This window comes from Melanotaenia boesemani, chromosome 7 (genome assembly GCF_017639745.1).
Source record: "Melanotaenia boesemani isolate fMelBoe1 chromosome 7, fMelBoe1.pri, whole genome shotgun sequence".
Classification (NCBI taxonomy): Eukaryota; Metazoa; Chordata; class Actinopteri; order Atheriniformes; family Melanotaeniidae; genus Melanotaenia; species Melanotaenia boesemani.
Genome location: NC_055688.1, coordinates 28,599,301 through 28,622,935, shown reverse-complemented (window position 1 = coordinate 28,622,935; position 23,635 = coordinate 28,599,301). Strand labels below are relative to the sequence as shown.

Below are 23,635 nucleotides of genomic sequence, written 5' to 3'. Positions count from 1 at the left end.
TTTACTTTCACAACGTTTTTGAATTAAAATAATAAGAAATGTTCTGTGCATTTCGTAGTGTATCAGTAGTTCTATATATTATCAATGTGGAACCTGACTGATAAAAAAAAGGATTATTTTAAGTGTTGTTATAGTGAGATGTGAGCAGTGGCCTGACTGAGGCTGTTGACCTGCTGTCTGTGTTGGTTGCTGGGGATGATGTGGGTAGTCTTCAGAGGCTGCCAAAGCCTCAAGCGCTTGTAAGGTGGACACCAGAGCATCGTCCAACTCCTGGGCATGATCTCTGACAGTTCTTGTGGACACATTATCAATCATTGTCACAGGCACATCTTCCTTTGCTTGAGCCAGCTTCCCAGAGGCAACCCCAATACTGGCACTGGTTCTAGCCTTCCTCCCTCTCTTTGGGTCATCCTCATCAGAACTGTTGTCCCTGAAGCCAGGCGGTGGGGCAGCAATAGCAGGTGGTGGTGGCTGCAGCTTCTTTTCTGCCCCATCAACTTCTTCTTCATCTTCTTCTTCATTTCCGGGGGGGCGGGAGGGCCATGAGGTCAACAGCACCTCCATTCCGGGAGGCACAAGCACTAGAACAATGTTTGCCCGAGCTTCCACTACCGTTCATTGTTGTTGACAAACCCTCTGCCCTAAGTCTGGCTTTGCAGGAGTCACAGAAGTACCTTGTGGTTTTCTGGGATTGACCCATTGTTTGAGCTCTGACTCGAAATTCTGCTTTTTCCTCTGCCGGGCTCTGTAAAACTCCAACTATTTCTTCCGTACTTTCCTGTGTTGGGTCTGACTTGGTGCGGGGCCTCTCAGGGGGCTCCTGAGAAATAAAGTTGTCGTTGATGTCAAGTTCACTCTCAGTATGAGTTTGCACATCATGAAAATGTTGTTCTCGAAGGTGAACGTGACACAAGCCAAGATGTTGAGGCTCTGCAGGAACTAGGGCTCGTGAACAGCCTGATTCTCTGTGCGAGCTTTCCCTCTCGTCCCCTCTCCGCCCTCCACTTTGCAATCCAGTTGCCCCAGAACGTGGGTGGGGATGGTGAGAGCTTCTGTAATCTGAGGATAAAATGGTCAGAGCAGTGGAGAGTTTGAGGTGTTAAGATCTGGTGGGCATAGAAAAGATCCAGATGGACAAGCAGAGGCGACAGCTGGTGGTCAGATGGGGACTTTTTTTTTCAGAAATGGATGTAGAAAACTGAAGTTTGATTGAGGTTAGATGTTTAGATTTGGGTGGAATGTGATGATATGATGGCAGGATTCTTCTTTAATGTAGACTACAGATTGATGCAGCAGATGGCAGAGGATCTGTTCATGTTTGACAGTAAAAGCACATTTCACTTTACCATTCCATGGTGTTAGTTTGTCTTGGGGATATGGTAAATATGGTATTCCATTCCAATGAGCCAAGATGGAGATGAGAGGAAAGACAGCAGAGGGCGCCATGGGATGGGATTTAGAGTTTAACCTGGTACTATAATAATTTCAGTCAATGAAGAAGCAGTGGCTATCAATGACCATTAAAGCCAAAACACAATGAAAATTATCAAATATATCCCGACATGCACTGTCTAATGTGATGCTGAATTCAAGACATTTTCACTTATTGAACTTTATATTTGTTTCTTCCTATTAAGTAGTGTTTTTGATTCATTCATAATTTATAATTAAGTATTTCAGAATTTATACATTTGATTGATATATATATATATATATATATATATATATATATACATATTGAAAACTCTTTTATTATCAGAAAAGTCTGAATGACAAACTTGCCAAGAATATGATACTTACCTGCCTTGGTCAACTGAGACTGACCAGGGTTACGAAAGTAGATGGTTCGTTTAGGGTCTACAAACAGCTTGTAGTAGCCAGAGATTAGGCACGCAAAGTTACTGGCATCAGGCCATTCCATGAGTAGGACCAGGGGCTGAAAGAGGTGGTACAGAGGGGAATTAGGAGACTATTAACGGGACAGGCAATGAGTATTGCCTGCTCATTTTCTTGTAATTTGATCAAATAAAAGATATGTAACTGTAGAACATGCCGGATATCTTAAACATTTATAAAATTGAAACAAAAATCTTGAACTAAAATTATTTAATAAATTTATATATATATTTTAAATGACTCATCTTATTGCTTATGTTGTAATACCTTGGCGTCATGAATTGTCACCTCCACACGGGCCACTCCCTGACTCTCTCGATAGAGCTGGATTTTGGAAACTCTACTGAACTCAGCCAGAACTGTTGTAAGGTTGTTTTTCAGATCAATCACATGACTGATACCATGTCGAGGGCCCACCAGAAGTGTTGTAGCAGACTGTTTTTCATCCTGTAAGAGAACACATGAGGTTTCAGAACTATTATGCATCATTTTTATTTTTGCACGATTAAATATGTAAATTTAAAAAAACAAACTCTTTGTTTAACAACTGTGTGTATATAGCTGAAAAGCCATGAAAGAAAACTGAATGGAGCAAATAATTAAGTGAAAGACATGCAGATGTATTTTTAACAGTAGTATTACCAGTCCAACGGTGTGAAACAGTATTCCACCAAAAGGTGGAAGGTCGTTGAGTACCCTCATGTACTGCAGCTTTCCTTGGAGTGGAGGAACCTGTTAACATAATGATTATAAAGAAATTTTAGTCTTAATAAGAAAAGTCTTCTCTTGTGCTGTTGACATGCTCCTGGGGGCACTGTTGAGCCATGGTTCCTACTGAAAGAAAAGGTCTTATGCAACAATTAAATCTGTAGGGATGAAGGGTTTGCCCAGAGGACTAGTTATAAAGCTGCCATAACAATAAAGTAAAATCTCATGCAAAAAGCTGCAAAGTGCTGAAATTTGTAAGCAAATTGCAATCAAGAGTGTAACAATTTAGGAAGAGGTCTGTATGTTTTTCATTCTTATAAATATTTTATAAAATGGTTACAATAAATCTTTGAATTTTTTTTTAAAGGGAGAAACCTTGTTTCCTGATGGAGGTGGATGTTGGTAGGTCTTCAACAGCTGAGAAAGCGTTTTACACACATTCTTCTCCTTTACCGTTGGGAGCAGTGTGAGTGGAAGGAAAGGCTCCAGTCCCCACTCCTTTCTATGACCAAGAGCAAAGAGAAAGATGCCAGATTTCTATACACAAAAGCAGTGTACAAGGCAGACAGTTATACTGATGAGGCAAAGGAGTTTTCTCATCCCGTGGGAAGACACAGTGAGCCTTGCTGACATCTTCTACTACCTCTGGCTTGTCATGGCCAACCTAAGTCTATTACAAGCACAGTGAATCTGCTCTGCTTCTGTGTCTGTGATAACAGAAGCTAATTACTTGCTAGGTGGAGATTTTGAAGAATAAATGGGAAAAGTGAGGGAGAGATGTAATTTTCCAAAGCATTAGATTTTTTTTTGTCTCAAAACGACCAAAGCAATATGCTCCCAGATATATTTGGGTTTTTATTACTTTTGGGATTAATAATTAATCATTTAGATATTATTGAATGAACATACTTCACAACGGGACTCACTGATAGGCTATTCAGAATTGTTAACGAGGTTTAAAAAAATGCTATTCGTGTTTTTTTTTTATTATTTCTCAGAAGTTCATTAAACTCTAATTTAGTTTGTGGACTTACTCAACATGTTTGAGAGAGATTTTCTGATTTGGCCTTGCAGAGGACACAGTGATGTAAATATGGAGCGCAGCCAATCGTAACGTGATGTCAGATTTCCAATCCATGCTAAAGCGTTCCTTGATGACGTCATTGCGACTCTGTGAAAACATAAAGAAATCTTGTTTTGTACACAGTCAAACGTAAACAGTTAAGCAAACGGTGAAATTAACAACAGGTCTCATTGTTAAATGGCCAGATACCACTTCTGAAATCATGAGAGTGGATATGTCTGCTGTATTATGCAAGTGCATTATGACAGCTTACAACATGCCTTTTGTCTTAATACTGTAGTGATTGCATTAGCTATATTTAGACCAAAAGTACTGTATTTATAAAGGTTTTTAAAATGTAGGTACCTCTCTTAAAACATCCCAATTAAATCCTTTCCTGCTTATCGAAGTAGCTTGTTCTGTGCTCTGGGGGCTACAGTGTTTTCAGGATTTTTCTAGTAACTACTACTGCTTCCCAGGAATAAATCTGTAACTATGGCCACATGAAAGGATGGTGTAAGAATGTTTTTTGCAGGCTGTGTTGGAAAACAATCTCAGATGATTAGGCTAGTTAATCATTTTTGAGGGGACTGTTGATGTCAGCTTCTCACAGTGGGGCAGACCGTAAAATGTCAGCTGTCTTGCAGAGGTTATAAAATCAATTTCTTCTCTTTGTGACCATTTTCCTATCAGCTTAAGAGATTCCATGTGAAATAAAGGTCAGTAAATATGTATATTTGTAAAGAAAAAGTGAGGCATGCCCACTTATGTACCTTCATGTAAAGCTCCCTCAGTGAAAATGAGCTAGTGCACCAGGGTGTCGTGTTCCCATCAGAGCTGATTGGATCCAATCAATCATTGTGAGTATTGTAGAGTAATTTAAAACAAAACTAAACTAACCTAGCTGAAAGCCATATGTTAACAAGTGTTAGCTGATTTTTTTTTGACAAAGTTAAAAAAGAGGACTTCACTGTATCTTGGTATTTTATCATTTCTGACTTCAAGACCAAAAAGCTATAAAAGTAAACTTAACCCAATAGAAAATTTAAAATGAAACTAATTGTCTATATTATTTTGACACCCACTTGAAGCACTTTGAAGAGACAACTGCTGAACCGTGTCATGAGGTTAAATGCTGTCTGTATAAATCCCCCCTTTAATCCAGTGCTTTACCTGTATATAGAGATACTCAAATGCAGCAGGGTCCCTTCTCAACAGGTCTGCAGGGTCTTTGGGGAAGAAGCAGATGCGGAACAAACACTTCATCCCTTGGAAGTAGGTTCTATGCACCACCTAAGGGGATATGACCCTGTCAGTTACATAACAACTACATCTTTTGTGACATACCACAGGATCATTTTCTTTCAGTGATCACAGATGTCTGATTTCTGAATATAAAATGTATCTATGCAGTGCCACAGTGAGTTATTTTTGTGATGTTATTTAATTAAGGTGAATAAATGCACAGAAATGTAGAGCTCCAAACCAAACATTTGCAACAAAATATCCAAAAAAATGATAATAGAGCTGAACAGTACATTCAGCATTTTGGATCAGTTCAATTAAAAAGTGTTTTAGGTTGGATACAAAACAAAAATACACATGATATTACAAAAAGTAATTGAATCCAATCAACATACTAAAGGCATGCATCCTATACACCAAAGGTTTGTCTTTCACTGATAATAGTAGGGAATTGTTGTTTTTGGTTTAGTAAAGTCAATGCCTTCAAAGTAAATCATTTAAACTGTTTATAGACACATCTTGGAGCCATTCTTTGTTACAGTTTCCTCACATGTGTCAGTGGCTGGTTCTCCTGCAGCAGATGCAACTTCTGATTCTGGTCCAGACCACCTGCCTCCAGCACCAAAGCAAAGTGCTCAATGTAGCGCAGTGAGAGGCGGTCCTGCAGGGACGAGATCACATCCTGGACGGAGACAGATGGAAGCAGATGAGAGAGAGGAAGACATTTTCACAGAAAGAATAAATTTACACCACAACAAAAAATTATTGATTCGTGGAGGCTATTTCCACCTGAAATCTTTGCATGTTTACTACAATACAGTGTAGTTTGTCAAAGTGAAGTCTTTGCAAGGAGTATTTGTTCGATGTATGCTTTTTGCTTTGATAGAAGCTTGTTGCTTTGAGCAGCAGAGAGCTTTTATAGAGATTTTGATTCTACTCGGTGAGTGGATCTATTTCAAGAAAATGGTGTCTGTGTTGGGATGTGCAGGGAAAAATTTTGCTCTTCTGCAGATCAGTATCTTTGAATGATGTAGAGATTTTCTCATATCCGCTTGCTAAAATGCACAGAGAGCACAATCTAAGGAAAAATATATGGCTTATCATATCTTACACTGAGCCGTGCCTCAAGATAAAATTTTCCAACTTCTTTGTTCTCACAATGTTTAAGAAGCATGGACCATAAAAAGGATTCTGTTGTAGTGATAAGTCACTCTATTTTGGCTGTGAATGTGAATATGGAGGCTCATTAAGATCATTAAAGTAAAGCATGCATACTTAGGAAATGCTTACATAAAGAATTCAAGGGGTACTTGCTAATTCTCCAAGCAATAGCTCATCATAAAAAACAAAGATAAGCAGTTTTAACTGTATTGACAAGCACGATTCGCATTAAGTGGCACCCCAAAAAGACACAAAATCAAGTGAAGGAATCACAGATGGTAGCTTCTTTAGGTGACCAGACTATCTAATGGGCAGATGATTTGTGGCATTGATTTAATCTGTGGCATTGTATTATTGATCCAAGCTTTCTTATTATGCTGAAATTCCATTTAATTAGGCTGACAGGAAAGAGCTTCATCTGTCTTTCCTTAAAATTACTTCTGTGTTTCTCTCTCTTTCACCCTCCTTGTACAGGGGAGAGATTTGTAAAATTTAATAGAGTGCTTTTAATGAGTCTACTAGGAGACGTCAGGCTCATCTTAGAGGGTGACAGAGACACAAATGACCTCTGTTTGACTAAGTTCATTTGCTGCTTCATGATCTTAATGACACTGATGAGATTTTATATTTCAGGAACTAAGAGGGGGAAATGTAATTAAACTGAAGTTGTTCCTTTTAGACAATTCTTCAAAACAAATACTTTCCACGTCAACTTGACCGAGTGCTTGGGATAAATGATTCACAGTCAAATTTTTAATTATCTGTGACAGATTGCTGTGTCATATGTGAAGAAAAGAGCCTAGATAATTTTACACTCATCTCGCAATCAGCTTCAAACAGATGCTGAGGAACTCTCTTTTATATATTAATGATCATAGAATTAAATTAATGTAACAGAGAAAATACTATTTTGTTAAATTATGATATTAGGCTACATTGTAAGTTCCCAGTAGTTGATTTCATTAATCAATAAGTTGTTGCATGCCAAAGTGTAAATGCAATATATGTATCATCACCAGGGCATTTATTCATCCATTTATTTCTCATCAACTTACAATTAAGTCTGGTGTTAAAGTCCATTCAGGCTCTTATTAATTTCTTTAAAAACTTATGCGTCTTCTGAATTGAACTTCTTAAGCTGAATGGATGAATAAATAAGCATAGTCTTAAGACTGTTTGGTGCCTTCTTTTCACTTATCCTCGATCATGAATAGGGCCATGAATATGCCTGTTATACTAGCAAAAGCCTGTTACACTGGGCAAATGATGTTGAGGCTCTGGAACTTGTGTTAATCTTCTTGAGGCAAAGGGATTCGAAACACTGTGCTTGTATCAAAGCACTACTGTCACATGACTAATGACATCCACAACTTTGGACATTATTGCTGCTTCACTTTGGGTTTAACTGAGTCTAAGTGTTTGTAAGCTGTTCACTGGCTCACAGCGTATCAATGTGTTTCCTTGGTTTGACAGCTTTGAGTCATATTTATGATGGTTTTCTTTAGGAACGCTGGACTAAAACAGTAAAGAAAAAACAATGTTTCTGTGTTCATCTGAACACATAATCAGTTAAATAAAGCTTTTTAAATGAAGCTGAACCAACCTTTTACCCTTGATATTCTGCCATTTATTTTATTGTTTGGTTTGATATAGAATGTTTTTATATTAGACCTTTTACAACATCTCATTCCTTTAATAAAGTTTTAATTAAAATTTTCTGCCCCAGTGTTTTAGTATCTTCTAACAAGCGTTTAATTAATTTAAAGAGTAATGATGCAATCATTAATAAGCAGAAAAGACCAAAGACATCAGCAGATTAAATTGACCACACAGTATCTTTGCAATAATTGCTGACATGGGATTGAAATTGTCAGTACTTCCGTCATACTATTGGGAGGTTGTTATGCCTTCAGTTGGCCACCAGATGTCACTGTTTCTAGTTAGACTGATGCCCCAAAGCTTTAAATCTTTTTATATTGACAAAATTAGAATGAAAGCTTCACCTACCCATCACTATTGTTTACCCAAGTGTCTCATTGATGCTCAACTTTAAACAAATAAACAAAGCCTTCTGTCCAAAACTCGCCTGTTCTCATTTCCTTTTTCACACTCGTGAGTTGTTGACATTTTGCTTCTGTTTTTATATTTTGACTTGTGTTATTTGATTTTATTGTTTTGATTGATTTTATTCTCTGTGCTTTGATTCTTCTGCACTTTAGTCTACTGTAGATGCTTTATAAATGAACTTGGATGGGATGTTCTGTGTTATTTCAGGACGTTTTCAGGGAGCTTGCAGATGTGTAGCCAAACACAGCAAAGAGAGCAGTACCACAGAAAACTGCAGGTGCAGTATTGCACAGTGGACCTCACACAAAACCAGCAAAAGACACACACACACACACACACACACACACAAAGATTAGGTCTCAACGTATTTAATCGCCACACAGACCACCACTGTCCGCAGCAGAGATTACTAACAAGTAGATCGCGGTCCAGATCCAGACCCAGAACCTATCCCATATGGACCCTGACCAACTGGCGCAACTTTTGTAGTCTTCATGGTAGTGGCCAGGAAACACACAGAGTAACTGCATGTAAGGTAAACCATCCCACGTGATACATCCAGCCAACTAAGTCTGTGAGGCTCCTGGAGGTAAACTGTGCGGCACAACAGTACAGCCAGACGAGACTTTAAGAGGCAGGTAACAAGACAATAGAAGGAGAAAGAAGGCCTTCAAGAAAACTTGAACACAACAGTCCTTTCTTTTCATGAAGGACCGTCAACAGCCCTTTTTCCATTGGTTACGGCGACTGTCCGAAACCGGGGTCGTGCCATAAAGTGATCGTCTGACAGAAACTGAATAGAGTGTGGAGAGAGTGAATATTGACAAGAAATGTACTGTAATTAATTAAAATAATAAGTCGTGAACATCAGTGGAAATTAAACTTTGTAAATCAATACATAAATCATATACTAAGCTAGCATAAGGTGAACACATGAAGCCAAAACAGTGAAGCAGCAAAATGCCTGAATAGCATTTCTGATTACAGCTGTAGTTAATCTGTCAAAGCACTTGCAATACCATACCTTCTTTGTTAATTTAGACATACTGTCACTTGCATTTGCGCGCTATGTTGGGTTTATATCGAGAGGAACAGCAGCAGACCAGAGAGAAAAACTGAGCTGCGTTGACATGCTGTGCGGCCTTCTAACCATTTTCTGGCAGACGATCACTTTATGGCACAACACCGGCACGCCCCTATGCACGCACAACTTCACCTGACAACAACAGTAACAATAATCAGGAAATATATCAAATATATATAACAGAGTATGAAAAACAGTGTGTTGGAAGGCTTACCATCCAAGCATCTCATGACAACATGAGGAAGTTTGTTTTTGGTTTTACCCCAGGTCTTTTTGAGATGAGTCATGCATGTTTTTAATAAAGTTTAAAAGTTAAAGTTATAGAAGTTACTTTTCACCCTTGTTGCGTTTGTTTATTGTTCAGGTGAGGAGGAGCAAACTAGCGGTTTATGGTTCACATTAGCATATATTTACCCCAAAGTATTGTTTTTGGCAGGATCTTCTCTAACACAGTAGTTGACAGGTAGAAAGGATTTATACTTTGACTATGCAGGAGAGGGTCTAGAAAAGTTTTAATGGGGAGCCAAGCAGGAGCACTGACCAGGAAAAGAGAGGCACAAATGAGACGTTTTTTAGGTCTAGATCTGATGAAATATTGAACTGCTTGAACTGATTATTGCAGCTAAAGATTTATTTTCAACTTATTTTTATTGATTTAGTCATTAATTTTTGTTATAATTTTATAAGCATTTCTTTCAAGTATTTACATTTTTTACTTTTTTTATATTTAAAAAATGCACTTGAAAAAAGATACTAATGCACACTGTACAGTTGTATGACTTTTCTTTTAAGGAGCAAAAACTATCCGCATCAATATTGGTATTGTTGAAAAAGTACATTAAACTACTGGTATTTTATCATCAGAAAAAAATGGTATCATCCATTCCCATCTTCTACTCTTCCTCATGGTACATACAAATTATTGTACAGCCACACTCTACAAGAAGTCAGGATTGTTTTTATTAAAGTAGTTCAACATACAGTACAAGCTGTCTGGGGCTTTTGAGATTCAAAGCATAAATTTTCGGCCATAGCATTGATAGCTAATTGTGCTATTGATACACTGTAAATGTCTATATAACACATAAAATAAATAAAAAGTTAATAATGTTCAAACTTAATTATTAGCTCACTTTCATTCTTCATTATGTATTGTTTTACATCCCTTAAAGAGAGTCTTTGCTCTGGATAAGATGCAAACAGGATTTAACCAACCCAGTAGACAATGAAACACACTATCGTGCTGATGCTACTGTAATTCATCACTGTGCCAGATCATTCCACATGGGAAGGTCAAATGAACCATTGCTGATATGAAAATATAGACTATAAGTTGCACTCAATTTCATAATTATGATGGAATTAAAATGTGTTTGTGCACATCTAGGATGAATACATACCCTCACAGTGGTGCGACTGTCAAATGTAAAAGACTTAATCTGTCCATTCTCCAAGAACACCTTCAGCACATTTGGTATGAGTAGCAAAGAGTCGTCCTTAAGCATTGTCTGAAAGAGATCGATGGAGAAAGAGGCCTTGTTTAGAGGAAAAAAAGACTACTAATGTGTTAAAAAGGTGATCAGGGATGAACACAGTCAGCTGTAATGGTTGGCCTACACAAGTGAGTAAAAATCAATAGTAAGTAGTAGAGGATGATTCAAGAGGCTGAGAAGCCTTATGTGAACAAAAAAAAGATATTTTAACTGAACCCAGGTCAGTCTGCGAAGGTGCCAAACTGATTTACGATGGCCAACCTATGCATTGTATTATGATCAAAGGAGGGATTATTCAGTTTCTCTGGTCTACCCATTCAGTATGTATACTGTGTGAAGAAAATTGGAATGAAAACATTCACCACAGAATTGTGAGGGAAGGCATAGAAGAAGCCTAATTCAAGTTACTGCTTATTTTCAAGCCACAAAGAGAGAAGTTATGATATGCAGTTCAGTTCTTTAAGGCTTGGATGAGATGTACATTTTCCTGTCTTCTGTTAATTTATCTTGCCGAAGGCATTTTCAGAAAATGACTCCGTTCTAAATGTAGCTACATTTGTGATCAGAATAAAAAGCAGGAATCTACAATGAGATAAAGCGGAGAGTTTTAATATGACGTGGTAGTGATGCAGCAGGACACCATCCTTTACAATTTTGTCAAGGCAAAATCAGTTGTCATCTATTTCCTGATTTTTTTTCTTTTTTTTTATATGATGGTGAGATATGACAAAATAAAAAATAACAGAAGACATGCATTGTTCATCAGAGCAGATGGAAGTGGATTTATCACGACATATCTCAGAAAATGTATTTAGTTTAAATGGAGAGCTGTGTCTGCAGCAGATTCCCGGCAGCCTGCTTTTGGAGAAAAGATTGTTCTTCTGAGCAGACTGGAAGTGATTAAAGTCACTAAGAGTTATTAGAAAGCAGATCTTACTTAATACTGTCACATCAAAGAGAGATTGCACAGAAGATGCAGCATAAATAGATCCGTCACATCTTGTTTTAAGTAATAACATTTGTTCTTTTTAGTGATGGGGAGTTGGTGCCAGTTTGTCATAGGCAGATCAAGGGGTAGATTTACTAAACTGAGCAAATTAGCATGTGGTCAGAAATCATAAACATACAGCACTGATGGAAGTGTCCATTTCCGGGGACAATGTCTTGAAACTGCACTGATCTACAAATGGATGGAACCAACAATTGATGGGCTTTATCAAACCAGTCTAACAGGACCAGTACAAAAACCAGAACAAATAGTCACCGACAGGTGGTGCTAATAAGTAGCCTAAAGTTCACTAATGACACAGGCACAGCATGGAATATATTGGCTTTTGGGTTTAGTTAATACATTTACAATACACTCTGGCACAGATTAGAAAGCTAGGTGACACAGTCAGATAATCCTTCAGATGATCAATACTAGCCTGTTGCTTCTGATAACTGGAGAAAGAATGAGAAGTTGGCCTGGACTGAGTGATGATAGTTGAAACATCTGAACCTCCTCCTGAACTATAGCAACACATTTATTAATCCCCTTGAATATTAAATAAGGAAATATGTAGATTTACATGAAGTTGAACAAAAGTTAGATTTGATTCGAATAGATGTTCCACGAAAAGCTAACTAGACTTGGTTGTACGACTCTATAAAAGAATGACTTGGTGGATGTGAGGAGCAACACTGTTTTCTGTATTATTCTATTCATTTCTTAGAATACAAATTAATAAAATATTTTATCTTTTAATGTTTGATATTTTTTAATTTTGTGTTGCTTGTCATGTTCATGAACCCTGCCACATAAATGCTAATCATAGCTTGTTAATGTCAATTAGTCCTATAATAACGTGAAGGCTGTTCCATCTGCATCTGAAAAGCAGCACTGGACAATAAGGGCCATAGAGAACAAACATTGCTGGATGATATTGTGGTTGTTTTCAACCACAATATCAACACTTCAAACAGCTCTGAAAAGAGGCACAGGCCACTCTTGGGAGAATCTAAATCAGACAGAAAGCAATTTATTCAGGGTCAAACGGTTTGACCAGACTTTCTCTCTGTGTTTTGAACACATTCACACAAATGCACAAACTCCATACACTAAAACATAAAAGATAGGTTGGAGAGAGAAGGTTTTTAGTGACTTTCACTGATAAAAAAAGAAAGCACAGACATTTGCAGAACGAAGGACAACAGCATGTATTTTCATATGTCACATGTATGACAAACGGAACTTACTGAGTCTGGGTCGCTGATGGACACTTGCTCAGAAAAGCGCACTTTGGGCGGGTTTGTTCGCAGGCGTGCCTTTTTGGCTGCACTTATGAAGGCAGACTTGGGTGACTGAGAAAAAAAAGGAAAGAGAGGGAGAATACATAAGTAGAAGGAAGTTTGAATGTTGACATGTAAGTGAAAGAAAAGCCACTGTGACAGCAAAGTGCTACAGAGGACTGCCCAATGCTGCTGGAAAGTTTAGCCTGAAAAACTACAAACCTTTTCATCTTAGGCTGTTGTTCTGCTTGATCAGAGAAGACTGAAGTTATTAGCTTACATGAAAATAAATGTTAAATATTCATTGTTTCTATATGCATTGATGCAACTCTTTTTTTCTTCTTTTGCTAATGTTTCATGTGGCTGTTTAAGTGCTCTCTCGTAGTTCTTCTGTGGGGTTACTAAAAAAATAAATTACTCCAGTGTATGAAGGAAGGACACGAGTACTAATACACGCCTCTACTACACTATACTAAGTGTGCACTGCTGGAACAGAATATTGTAAAGAGTTCTGTTTGATTCACAATGAAAGAAAAAAATGTTGAAACGGATGAGAAACTAAGAAAAATCCAGAGAGAGGGGAGCAAGATAGTGAGTGTCCCATTGTACTACCTGATGGGGCTGCAGCACAGTGAGAACTATAGTGTCTTTACAGCGTCTGTGGAGAAGCAGCAGAGAATGGAGTGGGTTAGATAATACCACAGACCGCATGCTGCTTGGAGAGTAGTTTACATCTGCCATTTTCTTGCTGTGCAAAAGAAGTGACTCATCCACAGGTCTGTGTTGATGTAACACATCAATAGCAGTAAGAAACAGTGCGGTCCTTCTGATCCATTGTCTATACCCATGACTTCTTCATTGTTCCCCTTTCCCTTTACTTTTGGTCACTTGACTTGTGGGACCCCCCTCTTCCCACCTCCCACCCTCCCTCCTGGGACAGTAAAGGATGTTACCTTACAAGGTCTATGACTCTCTCTCGGGGCACGTCGCTCACCGTCTCTTCGTTAATGGTCAAGATCTGGTCTCCAGGTAGAAGCTTGCCAAAGGAAGGGCCGTCTGCAGAAAAATACATGCATGCATATTTATTAAAGAGTTCAATTTCATTTGGATCAGCACTCTTGCCATTATGTCTCTCACATTCTCACATAGATGCACACTTACCAGCAGAGACGGAGCGTACGATGACAGGCCTCTGGCTGCCTGCGATGAAGCCAAAGCCTTGAGTTGGGTGGCGCTGGATGGTGACCTGTCGAGCTGAGGCAGGACTTAGGGTACCACTGTCCATACCATCCTGGCTCTCCTCTAACATGGCAGTGCTGTAAATACACACATTCATAATTAAACTGATAAATGCCCACATTAAAGAATATCCACTTTCTTGTATCTATAAGCATTGTGTACCTGTCACATGCATTCGTGTGTCCATCCTGGACCTTGGCCATCCCCTGAGAGGAGGGAGCAACATGGGACAAGGTTGTTCGCAAGGGCTGCTCTCTGTTTGGCAATCATTCACCTGCTCAACAGAAAGAAAGCGAGAAAGGATGCAAGCAAAGAAATGAGATGCTCTGTTCCCTCTTAACAGCAGTCTTCCTACGATCTTTAGGGTTGGCTCCCCTTAAGATCTTTACATTGTATGTAATGCATAGGATGAAAGTGCAAATGTAGGCGTTAACATCACATAGAGGATGTAACACATTAAGGTTCTGTTTCTGCCTGTGTGGACTACACTAATGCTGTGAACCGCACATGCTCTTTTACAGATGCCTGTGTGGGTGGCAGTGAAAGCAAGATTACTGAAAGAGTGAGTGTGTTTGTGGCAGCAGAATGGAAATCGTGGTGTGAGGGAGAAGTGGCCAGATATTTATGCTCATATCGTTGATTTAGGCCACTGATGATAGCTGATTCAGGATGAGACACTGATTGTGATGTTAATGGTGCAGATGGACTAAAACAGAAGGGCACAGATAAAGAACATGGCAGTGCTGCTCAGGATTATTATGCAAAGGTGCATTGCTGAGAGCAAATACTTTTGTGAGTGCCACAGGCAGAGAACAAACTGTCAGTTAAGGGAGGGTGAGTCACAATAGTCAATAGTTCAGATTCATATTCTTTCCAGTTGTTGTGTCGCATAACAGTGGCTTATAGAGGAGCATGGCTCATTTACAATTCCAGTGATGCATTACTGATCTCTACCTTCTGTTTTAGTATCAGATGAGCATGGATGTATCAGTGATAGGCTTCATCCAGAACTAAAGTCCATTACATTAGACATGCTTTGAATGTAAATTAGATTAATAATTTATAAAGATTAGACTTGAATAAAACTCTGTTTTTGATATTCGTGTGACTTACAAAGGATGATCTGTCTGTATAAAAGGTGCATGGAGGAGACAAATGGTGCTGCACTTGCTGGTTCTGCCTCTAAAAAGGATTACATGTTTATGATTAAGAATGATAAGTCTACCCTTTGATTCTTCAAATGGATTCTGGCAGTGATCCCCTTTGCTCATTCATCCTTCTACTCTCTGTTCTAATGTCATACTCCTTCCACCATCTGCTGCAGGAAGGACACACATCCTATTGGATCTTCCTGTAGACTGGCTGTTTAAGAGGTCTATGCAGATGCTGTGTGTGAAGTTGGAAATGCCAAAGCCCCTCTTCTATAGTACAGAAAAGGCTGGATTCATAACTTAAGACATGGGACAGTATCTTTGGTATGACTGGTCTTGAATTTTGACAACCAGTCTGACCTTGCAGTCATTTTCAAGTTGCTTGTGTAGAGTTCTTATGGTAATAATGGTAATAAATAAAGCGTGCAGTGAGTATTGCCATCAACCTGATAGTTATTCAAGAAACACTTATAGTACTGGTTAACAAAAACCAGTAAACTATCCTTCTTTTGTTTATTGTCCTGTGGGTTTTTGGATTCAACACAGAATTAACAACTTTAAATTCCTAACACAATGAAGTGATTAGTTTTGGCATACAAAGTAAGTGGGTAGGTAGAGTTTAACAGATGGGAAAGCGATGAAGGTAGCCCACAGACACAGAAGCTTACACGTTTGCAGAGATAAACAGCTATTCAGCAGCAGGGCCAACCTTTTACTGAGAGAAAACACCAAGGAATTCTGTCAAGAAAGGATTTGCAAGGACATCAGCAGGCTTTCTCGTTGCTATGACGACAGCTCTCATATGCCTGTTGCACCTCCGGCGGATAGAAGGTTAGTGGGTGGATAAGAATAGTGATGTAGCCGCTACAAGGAGGAGAGGGCGAACCAGACACTCTTTGATCACCATGCAGCCGCAGTGGCTAGATGCCAACATTTCCTCAGGCACTAGAGGTCATGGCTTCCCATACCTGCTCTGCTTCAGTGTCCCAGTCTGCAGCAGCAAAGCAGACCTGGGGGCGTGGGAAGACTGACCTTTCACAAATTAACCCTCTGGGTCTAAATTCTAACAGGCCTTGTCATAAGCTTGGAGGGAAACTGCATTAATTTATCAGCAACCAACCTCAAATCCACTTCATCTGCAATCAGGAGAGTCTCAAAGTCTTAAGATCATCATTTCTTTCATTTGTTAAAAATGTCATGTCCCAGCTACCAGGGCTCGTCTGTTTCATTTTAAACAGCCTTTGGAACAGAATTATTCATGTTTTATAAGCAAAAAAGAAAAAAAGAAAAGAAAAGAAAAAAAGCTCTAACCACTCATATTTGCAGAGCTGCTTGCCTTTTTGGGGGGTAAACTTTTATGTATTATAGTTAATCTATTGCTGTTTCTTGGTCAGTTGACACAAGAGACTACTACAGGTAAACAAGAAGGCTAAAAGGAAGGAAGTGAATATAAAAATAAATCTTCTGTATGACATGTAATTATTTCAATGAAAAAAATCACAAGTGCTACTTACATTTTTGAGAGGAAATCTATTGTTTACCAAAGCTAGTATTGAATATCAGATTGGCTCTGTTAAACAGAGGACATGTTAGTTTAGTCCCAGAGCAAAGGAAGAACATTTCTGCCATTGTGGATACAAACAGTAAAAGCTGAAAGCTGCAGTCCTGTTCAGGAAAATCAGACAAACAACTGAGAACCTTTGAGGAGAGGGTAAATAAGTCCCCTCTACTGTCTCAGCCCAGTTCTGTGGCAAACATTAAACACTGTCACTGAAAGTCAAATTGCATTTGCTTAGTTTTCCCTCTGTTTTTATTTTTTTTTAACCCAAATTTAGTTCAAATTGTCTGGTGGATGTTTTCTTTCTTTGTCTACAAGAATGATCACAATCATGGGTTAATGGGGTATGTCACAGATTCTGAAGAACTTACAGTAACACAGTGTGTTATCAGGATAGATATTAATTTTAAAAGAAAAAAAATGAACTATCTTGCAGCGAACACTGCATGAACATTATCATATTAATTTTGAAATTAGAATCTATTTCAGCAGAAATGAGCACGGCACTTCATTGGGGCACCCTAAATTATCAAGCTGCTTTCTGTTATGCATGAGGAGCTTCCAGTCATTTTACTGTTACACTAACTGTTAATCTCTCTGACTAACTATGTCTGGTAAATGTAGATCCTGAAATTATTAGTTATAATTTGAATCGAAGATGGAATCATTTTCAGAAACTTGGGACTTATGCATCACTAATTGGATACTAGAGCAACTTGTAAATGGGTGTCTAATGTTAAATCATTGCCTTGTGAAGCCAGACAATAGGTGAGCAGTAGAGCTCATATCCTATGGCTCACTAAATTATTAATGAAAGTCTGCCATTTTGTGAATTTACTGTAATATTGGTCCAGTCCTTGAACAGGGTTAAATGAATAACATAGATGGTAATAACTCTCTAGCTCCTTGAATTTGAGGGTACCACTAGATCAGCATGTATGTGTGGAGTCTCGCACACTGTTGCACACACTGCATCCTTAGCTGTGATCAGTAATTGCAAAGGATTAATCAAGCGGTGAGCATGTTCTCTTTTCTTTGACTGAAGTGTTAATGACAAACATATGAAGGCAATTACTTTCACCAGGTATTGTTATGAATCTCATTGAACAACTAATGTTTTACTTGGACAATATCCAATCTTCCAAAATGGAAAAACAACAGTTTATTAAAAACAATTATGATAAGTTCCACAGCAGGAAAACAACAGACTCTGATTGGTAGACAGACTTGGTGAGAAACATAATGGAAACCAATGACAAGAATAACAAAGCTACAGTTTTACCTAGAAGACCTCCGACAGCGCAGACCTCTGCCAAGACATTTTTTTTGCCAATAATTGTGGGCATTTTTTTCAGTTAGCTCTAATGGCAAAATTAGCCCTATCTGCCTAAGGTTAAGAATTCTTTAAAAAAAATTCCTGGATCCAGGTGGTAATCCGGATCATCCAAAAATCTAATCACTTGTTTTTTTTTTCCATTTCCGAGATTTCCTGAAAATTTCATCAATATCCCTCCATAACTCAGAGTTATGGAGGGATATTTATGGAGGGATATTTATGAAAAAATAAACAAAAACACCACATTTTCATGTCCAGACAAGAGCTCAGTTTATCCACTCAATCACATGCTGGTTGCATATCGATGAGAAGAGGCCACTACAAGCCACTATAAACACTACCAACGATGATGCCCTGTAAAGTTATAACTGTAACTGTAACTGTAACATGCAACTGGCCTTACTGCTTTGTTTAATTTAATTAATGAATGTATTTTATTTAATCTTATAAACTGATACTTCTCTTATGTTCCCTTGAAAAAAATCCCCTGTCAGCCTTGAGTGCAGTCTGCCAACATTTTGTATCAAATGCAGCAAATCCTTGATTCTGGAGAAATCCTGTTAGGATTATGAAAGAGGCGACACAATAATCTCCCCAGTGTACTGTGAAATGAGCCTTCCCAGACAAAGATACTCCTCCTGTCATATGTTTGGCCTCCAGTAGTTTTGAAAACATCAAGTCATTCTGGCAATGCTGTAGTTATCATATTCCATCTGTTTTCAGTTGCATACCATGGTAAAACTCATGCTAAATATGTGTGCAGTTTTTTCTTTTTCTTCTTTTGACAGTATTTGAGATTTATGATTTGTGGCGATAGACAGGGCTTTGCACTGAGAGCCAATCAAAAGCAGCCATCGGCACCAGGCCTAATCCTTTCTGTCAATGCAGGCTGACCTAGCCAGACCTGCAGAGATCCTGTGGGAAATGCAACCAATTCATTCTGTTGGGAAAGTTAAAGCTGATATATGAAAGTCAGTGCCGGACATCCTTTCAGATAAAATTTCCATTGTGTGTTTTATCTGGAGGATTGGATCATTTTAAACCTTTGGCAGTTCTCTGACTAAAACTGGATGTAACTTTCATTGCTTTTTCATCTTAACTTCTCAAGTCCTTCCTCTCCCGTCACCCCCCCCAAATTTCAATTTGATTTAGTCTGTCAAAAAAACAAACAAACAAACAAAAAAAACCAAACAACAACCCCGCATTCTTTTAGATGCTTCTCTTCTTGCTGACAGGTTTTGCGAATATTCAACCAGCTTTCATCAATTTTTCTCACTCTTGCAAGTAGATTTTCCAGATTACTCCTCTTATCCCTGCAGCCCAGTAAACAATAAAACTGAATCTCTTTAAGCCTCGCTTGTCATGCTGTCCACGGAGTTGTGATTTCTGTCCTGTGGAATAAAGATTTGTGCAGCTGCAGGGCCAACACCCCCCACAATCTGTGTTCAGTGCTCTAACATCAGTGCATCTTATTTTCTTTCATCTTCCACGTTCCAAAATTTAAGATGACAATGACCATTTTATCACTTTTGTTGCATATCTACTGGTTCTGTAGGTTGTAATTACAGTATATTTATACAGTAAATTTATTAAAAAAAAAAAAAAACATCTAACCCTCTCCCCCTCTTTCTTCTCATTGAGTCAGTCTGTTTTACTAACATCAAGACAAATGATGATAAATTATAATGGATTATAATTATAATGGACTGGCTCTGTTATGCTATGCCCTTATTCGAACAATATAAACAGATTTATCTTGTCATGTCACATCAGTAATTTGCACATACCTCCAATTGTGTGCACTTCTCTGTTCTGCTGTGTCAAGGAACATTGATCTTGTGTACTGTCTGCTCTCACAATTTTTATATGTGATGGACCCATGACATGTTGCTGTGTGTATGACAGAATAATTTTGGGTCACCCTTAGTTAGTTCTCCAAGCCTGGATAAGCAAAAGACATGAGCAGAAAGGTATTAGATATTGACTAACTGAAGCTGAAAGCTTGTGTTCCTAGCTATAATACCAAATGGGAAAAAACATTAACAAAAAAAGGAAAAATGTGTGATCCATCCTGATGTATAAGTATGATGAAATAGCAACAGCTCCTTGGCCACATGAGGCTGTGGGTCCCACTTGACCAGCCTTGGCTAACCTAGTCATCTTGGGTCTAATTACTCCTCTGACTCACTCTTACATCATTAATGTGATCATTGCAACACATGACCTTCACCACTACGTGGAAATTAATATACCACCCTCTAGAGTCCACATTCTGCAGCCCAGCTTAATCCAACAACCTCTGGGCTAAAGAGCAACAATATGCTGGCGCCATTCAAGGTATTTATTCTGACAGGACCAAAGTTTAGATTGCCCTCACTCTGCTCTGTAACTGTATGCCTTCTCTAAGTATCTTATATTAGTGTATACCTACCAGACTTTCTATCTTTGTGAGCATACTATTTTCTGAGGGTGGCTGTTGAGGATGTCCTTAGCATTTAAGAATTAAAGACAGGCATAGGAATCACTTCAAATGCCAAGCGTTTGTGAATAGATGGTGGCTGTCACTGGCCAAATTTCTTTCAGATATAAACATGTACCTATCTAGTACCTATCAAACAAAACTGGTACTGCAGTTTTAAAGGTATAGGTTCTCACTTCACACATATAGTTGTTCATTCACAGACATTGTAGAAAAAATTATGGCACAAATATGGCAGCTGCCATGTATGTGGACCCATGGCAAGTAGATATGAAACACAACATTTAACTTAAAATTTTACTTATTTTACTAAAGTGATTACATACCAATAGAAACAGTTTTTAATGATACATACATTCTTTTGACATTGCTTTATGATTTTGGTACATGCTGCAACTTTGCTGACATAACATCATGTTGTGATGATTGCTATAAATGTCAGCATAGGCCTACATGATTGTTTTGCCAGCTACACATGAAACAAGGAAATTATCGCAATAATGCTGACATTTGCGTTTTACAATATAAAGACTTTTAAAGACAGCTTTTCAGGTGTGAAAATGTTATGCTTTTCTTTTTTTGAGCGCCTTGCATGGCAGCTTCCACCATCTGTGTGTGAATGGGTGATTGTGATATATATTGTAAAGTGCTATATAAATACAGACCATTTATTCAACCTTTAGTGTCTTTTATTTTATTTTATTTTTATTTTTTTTACCATAATAACTGTTCTTTGAGTGCAAGGTTCAGGACACAATGTGATCTACATTCAACAAAACCACAGTTTTTTTTCCCCAGACCTAAACCTAAACAAACTGAAATCTGGATGTGAAACCTTTTGTGGTTAAAGATTTAAGTGCTTTGTATAACAGCCTTCTCAAGCCATCCATCCCAACCACTGCGTTATCTTCTATGTGGAATTGGGAAGGGCATAACATAAATGTGGAACATCATTCATTAAACAATCTCTAAAGAAGGCATTCAAGGAAATACAAATTTAAATTGTAAAAATGATTTTAAATTATGTGCCACAAGCAAGAGGTAAACATAAAATAACTGAGTAGTGCGTTCAGACTGAAAAAAAAAAAAGTGGTTTTGGGCCTGAAAAGTTGGTTCTGAACTAGAAGCATTATTAATGGTCCTTCTTAAACTGAGACGTCACCAGAGGGCAAATGCTGGGTTCACCCAAACACCATAGCGAATGATCAATAAGCTTAAGAAAATGAAGAAGGAATGCTGCAACAGTAAAACAGACTTGGTAGAAAAGTGGAACTGGACATGGTCTTACATGTCAATTTTCCGAGAGGCTGGACAGCGTGATGGGTCATCAACCAGCAAACCAGGTAACAGGGGTGCAGAATTCAGCCACCACAGCAGCCACAACCAAAGGAGAAGCTGATCAAGCACCACCTCCCACCAATGGTTTCCCACAAATGAAGACAGTAGGTTTACTACATACAGGGTGAAAGTTTGCAGATAAATGATTGGTTGTTTCTGTGATGGTAGGGTGTACCCTGCCCAGTGGCTGGTGGGAAAGGCTCCAGCCACCCTGCAACCCCACTTTGGAGTTAGTGGGTATAGAAATAGATAGATGTAATTACTTCAGCAGAGTAAAATCCTCCCACTTTGGTTCTGGGCGAACTGGTGTAAACCCAGGCCAGTTTGCACTAAGGTTCTGAGACACAGCACAAAACTGGAGCTAGAACCTGAACCCGAACCGTATCGGCCTGAATCCACTATTTGTTGCACAAAGAGCTGAAAAACAAACAAACTTAAAAAAGGACTTTTGAACCGGCAGAAAATCAGTCACAAACAAATTTGTTAAAAGAAGACAAACTATAATTTTCCTCTAGGGATTAATAAAGTGTTTCCCCCCATTTTATTGAACTTTTATTTAATTTTATTTGAAATGTCATTTGGTTGCTTCAGTTACACTAAAAACATGAAATGCATTAAAAAAGTTGAACACCTTTCAAGCGCTCAGCAGTCTGTCAAGTCTCAGTTTTAATTATTGCTTGCTTACACAATTCTCCAGAATGACTGAGCAACATTTGCATGTTTTATACATTTAATAAAATATACTCAAACTAGAAATATTCCATTCAAATAAGTACTTAAACCTTTCACTGCTGGCTTGGCTAATATGGCTTTGACAACCTCAATTCTTCAAGCTTGTCACACAGTTGATGTGGATGATGTTTTGGCAGAAATGTTAAAGTCCAATCAGCCATTTTCTGGTCTTTTCAAAGTTGGTTTAACACGTTTAGGTCTGGTTTAGTCAGACCAGTATTTAAACATCAGAATTTTCTTTCTAGGCAATGTGCTTTGGAAGGTTATAGTTTCATATTGTGAGCCTTCACCTCTGTCTGAGCTCATGAGCACCTTAAAAAATGTTTTCACACAGGATTATTGTATGTATTTTTCTGAACACAGTGCTTCTCTCCAGTGCTCTACACTAACCAGCCTCTAATTTGCTGAAAAAACATCCCTGTGGCAGGATGCTGCCATCACCGTGCTTGGATGTAAAAATTATATTAATGAGTTGGTTCTCAGTGCCTGGTTTCTTCTATATCCACCCACTCTATAGGGAATTGGGGCCAGAGAGTTTCATCTTCAGATCTAACGGTCTAAGATTCACTGAGGGGACCTTTAGTAAACTCCCAGCAGGTGGCCATGTGTATTTTGATATTGGTTTCTATCTGACCATTCCATCATGAAGGCCTGGTTAACAGTGTGAGTGCTACACCTGATAGTTGTTGATTCCAATTCCACAACTAAACAGCATTACATTTATAGCAACCATAAACTTGATTAACGTGATTTGAACTAGTCATTGACTAGTCAGTTTAGGTGAACAGCAATTGCAAAAAAATCAGGGGTTACA

At 38.3% G+C, this 23,635-nt stretch overlaps 1 protein-coding gene across 1 annotated transcript in view; it reads right to left on the bottom strand.

Annotated features, from left to right (window-relative positions):
- Positions 1 to 23,635, bottom strand: part of frmpd3 (FERM and PDZ domain containing 3) — a 104,888-nt gene that overhangs the window by 5,690 nt on the left and 75,563 nt on the right. The window contains 15 exon segments of the mRNA XM_041990860.1: positions 171 to 531; positions 533 to 1,059; positions 1,801 to 1,936; positions 2,164 to 2,343; positions 2,539 to 2,628; positions 2,980 to 3,106; positions 3,639 to 3,775; positions 4,841 to 4,960; positions 5,463 to 5,594; positions 10,625 to 10,732; positions 12,956 to 13,060; positions 13,601 to 13,646; positions 13,942 to 14,044; positions 14,150 to 14,304; positions 14,390 to 14,501. Coding sequence (XP_041846794.1) covers positions 171 to 531; positions 533 to 1,059; positions 1,801 to 1,936; positions 2,164 to 2,343; positions 2,539 to 2,628; positions 2,980 to 3,106; positions 3,639 to 3,775; positions 4,841 to 4,960; positions 5,463 to 5,594; positions 10,625 to 10,732; positions 12,956 to 13,060; positions 13,601 to 13,646; positions 13,942 to 14,044; positions 14,150 to 14,304; positions 14,390 to 14,430 — 2,368 coding nt within the window. The 5' untranslated portion in view covers positions 14,431 to 14,501.